The sequence below is a fragment of the Microtus pennsylvanicus genome, chromosome 1 (assembly GCF_037038515.1).
Source record: "Microtus pennsylvanicus isolate mMicPen1 chromosome 1, mMicPen1.hap1, whole genome shotgun sequence".
Taxonomy (NCBI): Eukaryota; Metazoa; Chordata; class Mammalia; order Rodentia; family Cricetidae; genus Microtus; species Microtus pennsylvanicus.
The window spans coordinates 221,899,031-221,904,230 of NC_134579.1; the positions used below are offsets into that span (position 1 = coordinate 221,899,031).

At 35.2% G+C, this 5,200-nt stretch overlaps 1 protein-coding gene across 1 annotated transcript; it reads left to right on the top strand.

Annotated features, from left to right (window-relative positions):
* The first annotated feature begins 602 nt into the window (after positions 1-602).
* Positions 603-1,586, top strand: LOC142842664 (olfactory receptor 5T9-like). Its single transcript, XM_075959357.1, is given in 1 exon segment — positions 603-1,586. A coding segment is annotated over 1 exon segment (969 nt). The 5' UTR covers positions 603-617.
* The last annotated feature ends 3,614 nt before the right edge of the window (positions 1,587-5,200 follow it).

Consider the following 5,200-nt stretch of genomic DNA (forward strand, 5'->3'; position numbering starts at 1 on the left):
GCCTCTCATAGGAGGTTCGATGCAAAATGGCCTTCCCTGAAAGTGTATTTATACAAACAATAAAAATTGGCCCAGAGGTTGCGTTTATATATTTCTGCATAAATATTTATATTTGTAAGAACAATAATGAAGCAAAAAATAGATTCTCAAGTTTAGAGTGTTGGTAGGAAAACATGGGAGAAATTCAGAGGTAATATACCTGTGAGAAGAAAGGGAAGAAAGGGTGGGAGAGTGATATAATTCTCTTTCATGTCAAGATATTGAAATACATATATATATATATATATATATATATATATAGTATTATAAAAGAAAAATATATAATAAGAAAGGAAATTTAAAAACAATAATTTGAACAAAATAATAGAAAATTATTTAGATAAAATATTACTTTAACTGCTGCATGTTTAACTTTATAAATTTATTTGATAAGTAAGTATAATTATCTTTTTCTTTTGCTTTATATAGTGACATCTGTCTGCTTTCCTAAAAATTACTTGTCATTGCTTACCTCTTTATTACCAACGAGATCACTATGCCTTAAGGACCAAACATAGACATAATGAGGAAACTATTATATGAGAGTTTTCATGTGCAATATATAACTAAAAATCAAAATGGAATGATTAGCATCAGCTATGGATGGCCACAAGATTCCCTTACAGAATGTGACAGAAGCTACCATGTTTATACTCTTGGGCTTCACAGATGACTTTGAAATGCAGGTCCTCCTATTTTTACTGTTTCTTGCTATCTATCTTTTCACTCTGATAGGAAACTTTGGACTGGTGGTTTTGGTCATTGGGGATTCTCGATTACACAACCCCATGTACTACTTCCTTAGTGTTTTGTCTTTCTTGGATGCCTGTTATTCTACAGTTGTTACCCCCAAAATGTTGGTCAACTTCCTGGAAGAAGATAAATCCATCTCATTCCTTGGATGTGCAACACAGATGCTTCTCTTTGTTACGTTAGGGACCACAGAATGCTTTTTGTTGGCAGCAATGGCATATGACCGCTATGCAGCCATCTACAATCCACTTCTGTATGCAGTGAACATGTCACCCAGAGTCTATGTGACACTCATTATAGCTTCCTATTCTGGCGGAGTTCTGCATGGTACTATACACACAGTGGCCACTTTCAGTCTGTCCTTCTGCAGATCTAATGAAATTAGGCATGTCTTCTGTGATATTCCACCATTGCTTGCTCTTTCTTGTTCTGATACACACACGAATGAGCTTCTACTCTTATACTTGGTGGGCTTGATTGAGATCATTACCATCCTGATTGTTCTCATCTCCTATGGATTCATTCTCTTTGCCATTCTGAACATGCACTCTGCTGAGAGTAGAAGAAAAGTGTTCTCTACATGTGGCTCCCACCTCACTGGAGTGTCTATTTACCATGGTACAATCCTCTTTAGTTATATGAGGCCAAGTTCCAGATATGCGTCAAGCCATGACATGGTAGTGTCAATATTTTACACAATTGTGATTCCCATGCTGAATCCCATCATCTACAGTCTAAGGAACAAAGATGTAAAAGAGGCAATGAAGAAATTGTGGAGAAAATTTTGTCTATAATTAATACACACATTTAAAAATATAGCAGGGCATTTGTTATTCATACTACCTTATTCTTTTAAGAAAAATCCCTCATATGTCCTAGGATGTCATGTGTTATTTAGTCTCCTAAGGCTTAATTGGCTATGGCAGTTCCACAGACTTCAGCATGACTTACAACTATTGATTTTTACCCAGCTTACCTGGGCTGAGGTAGTGTATGTCTGATTCCTCCACTCTACAGTACCTCCTTTTCTCTCCTTTCCAGGCTATGCTCATGGGCAGGAGGGAGAAGTGGGAGTTTATGTCTCCCTTTTCTGAGGACAGGGAAGATACAGGAATCCTTCTAAATAAGACATTTGCCTGTCTTCATTTATTTATGCAGCATTTTATTCATACACACATGGCTTCATAGTTATTGATTTTATATGTTGAGTCTTAATTTAATATTGCTTAATATTTTATTCAAATTGTTCATCATTTGACACTTGGTACAGGTTTTAAAACAATAAGGAACAAATTTAACTTCAAAAATCATCTCTGTTGGTAAGTAGGCAAACAGCGGAACCTCCTATAACTATCTTAAAAGAATAGGTGGTGTGAATAACATGCCCTTTGGTTGATGATGTAAATAGTTTTAATTTGATAGCAACAAATTTCCTCACAGTTGTAAGATAATAAAACAGAAAGGTATATGGAGGACTCTCTACATAATTCTTTCATTTATTTCTGCAAATGTAAAGCTTCCCTGAATGTAAATTACATTGTAAGGGGCTATCTGGTGTCTCTGAGGTGTAAACAAGGCTTAAAGATGCAAGTAGAGTTTGGAACCCTTGACAGTAAACACACAAAGGATTCTTTTATCTCTTTTCCCTTAGATGTCTGATAACCTTGATAAAGTCCCTTAGAGTGTTAAACAACTTTTTTCTTGTCTCAGACACAACAACTACAGCATCCCTCCCTCACTACGGGATTGCTTTGACAACTAATGCTGAACTGCACTGAAAAATACATTGTCATAGATAGAAATGACTCAACACATAACTCCAAAGCAGAACAGAAATAAATGCATCCATACAGAAAACAAACATGAGTGATGTAGAATGACAGTCTAGTCTTTACAGAGGAACAGGAGGAAACATTCTAGCTTGTGTGTTATACATAAAAATAATTATACAATAAAGAATTTAAAAAAATAAAAAATATAACAGAAAAAAATATAAAGTTTTAATCCAGGTTTACATGAAATGTACTTGGCTATAAATTGCAAACATATCATGATTTTAATTAGTGTTGCCTTATGTATTAGAAATTAATTTAAGAACATCAGTTGTCTTTCTCTTGTACCATTTTAAAAAATGAATTCTTTGTCTTGCATACCAAATTACTTTAGTAAAACATATAATAAATGTTTTTATGTGAATATTGTCCTGTGTCACAATTATATGGTTGTTTCTTCTCACAAGTAAAAACTGGGTATTCAGGACCTTGTGATTATATGATTCTCACATAAAATGGTAAACTATCAGTGTGCATTATATAACAGTCCCAAATCTAGTTCCTTATGTTGGGATTCTCATAGCATATTTTTTTCCAGAAAAATTTCTCACAGGATACCCCCTTGAGTGGTGAATTTGTGGAGGAGTTCACATTTCTTCCAGTGAAACACTGCTTTACCTCCAGCTTTATTCTTTCTTTTAAATAAACCAAAAAGTCTAATCACAATTTTATAATTAAAAGTAATTTGTCACATTTATTCATTGTATGTCTCTGTGTCTTTGCATGCTACGGTACACGGGAGGAGGTCAGAACATAGCTTGGGTCAGGGGTCTATTCTTTTCTTTCACCATTGCTATCATAGAGATAAAACTCAGGTTGTCAGTACCAAGATTTTATCTGTTATCAAGCACCGTTATCAACTTAACCATTTAATAAGCCTGAATTGTTTGCTTGTTCCTTTCTTTTTTTGGTTGGTTGGTTGGTTCTCCCTGCTCTATGATTTTCTTCATTTTTAAAATTATTTCTTCTAGTTTGTGAGATTGTAGTACAGTGATAGCCCTGCCCTTTACCTTTTCTTCCATCAAACCATACCACATGTCCCTTCTCACTCTCTTTCAAATTCATGGCCTCTTGCTAAAAAATCACACCCATACGTACACACACAAACATATGTATATACACACATATGTATTTATATATTTAACAGCTTATTCACTTTGAAAGTTAAATTGTGAATTTGAGATCTATGAAAACGATTACGTGATACTGGTTTTTCATTTCATTTTATCAGTCATGCAGGGCAGCCCATTTGTTTCCATTGTCAAGTAAGGTTTGGTGGGAAAAGTATATTGAGTGATGGAATGCTGTTGAGCACACTAAAATCTGTGGGTTGCTGAATTAGAAAACACCTTTAATTCATCATGGGAAGTTCGAGAATATGGCAACTTGGTACTTTATGGTCAAATGCTGAAGATCTACTATACACTTGTAACAAACCATAAGCTAATTCTCAAAACATACTCCACACATGACAAGATGCCATTGCTACAAAAGCTACACATTCCAGATCTTTAGGGGACTGGAAAAGGCTCCTAACAGCAGGACTTGGTGACACTTCAAACAATTTGAGGGGTCACATCATATGTCATGAACCTCACCCAACCTTGTTTGCTATCTTAAATTACTGCTGAGGAGTTTCTTCTTTTTTCCTCAGTTTATCTTTTCACTATTTTTATATCTAAAATTGAAATAATCATTTTAAATTATATAATAATAACATACATTTCTGGGAATATATATATATATACTCATAGCAAATTTTTCTACATATCAATCATTTTATAATCAAAACTTTCCATTATTTTTTAGATTCTTGATTTTTATCTCATTCAGGTGCTACCTTTTTTTTTTTACTTGCATCTGTTTTATTTTGATCAAATCATACCACCAATATTTCCCCACCAATTCCTTCCTAACCTCCCAGTACCACCCTTTCCTCCCAATATCATGTACTCATATTTAGAGCACCCTGATAGCATCCAGTATTGCCTGTATTCACATGTGTGTAGGGCAATCCACTGGATCATGAAAAGCCTCTCAAAGGCAGTATACCTAAAGACATCTGACCCTTCTTCTGTGCCAAAAGCCACTGATTTTCAGTCCCCGTCATTCTGAGGTACTGGTAGGACTTAATGTGTCCTTCTTGCATCCATCCTGGTCTTTTATCTCCTTGACTTTGTGCAGGCATCACAACCTCTGTAAGCATCCTTTCTGGATCTTACAACCTTTCTGACCTCTTCCTTGATATTGGTCCCATGATCAAAGGGGTTGTGATACAGATATTCCATTTAAAGCCAAGAATTCTGATATGTCTTAGTTCCTACTCAATTGTAGTGGTTTTCAGTTGTATTTTAATTTAAAGACTGCCAGAAGATCTGAGACTAAAACTGTCCCTCTGGTCAGCTTTACAGACTGTGTTATGGTATCACACAGCTTTAATCTCAGTAGCCACAATGACACACACCTTTAATCCTAGTAGCCACACTTGTTGCCATAGAAACTGGGGAGTACATACCTTTAATGATGGTGGTGCACATCCTTAATCCCAGGCAAGGAGAGGATTATAAAATGGGATG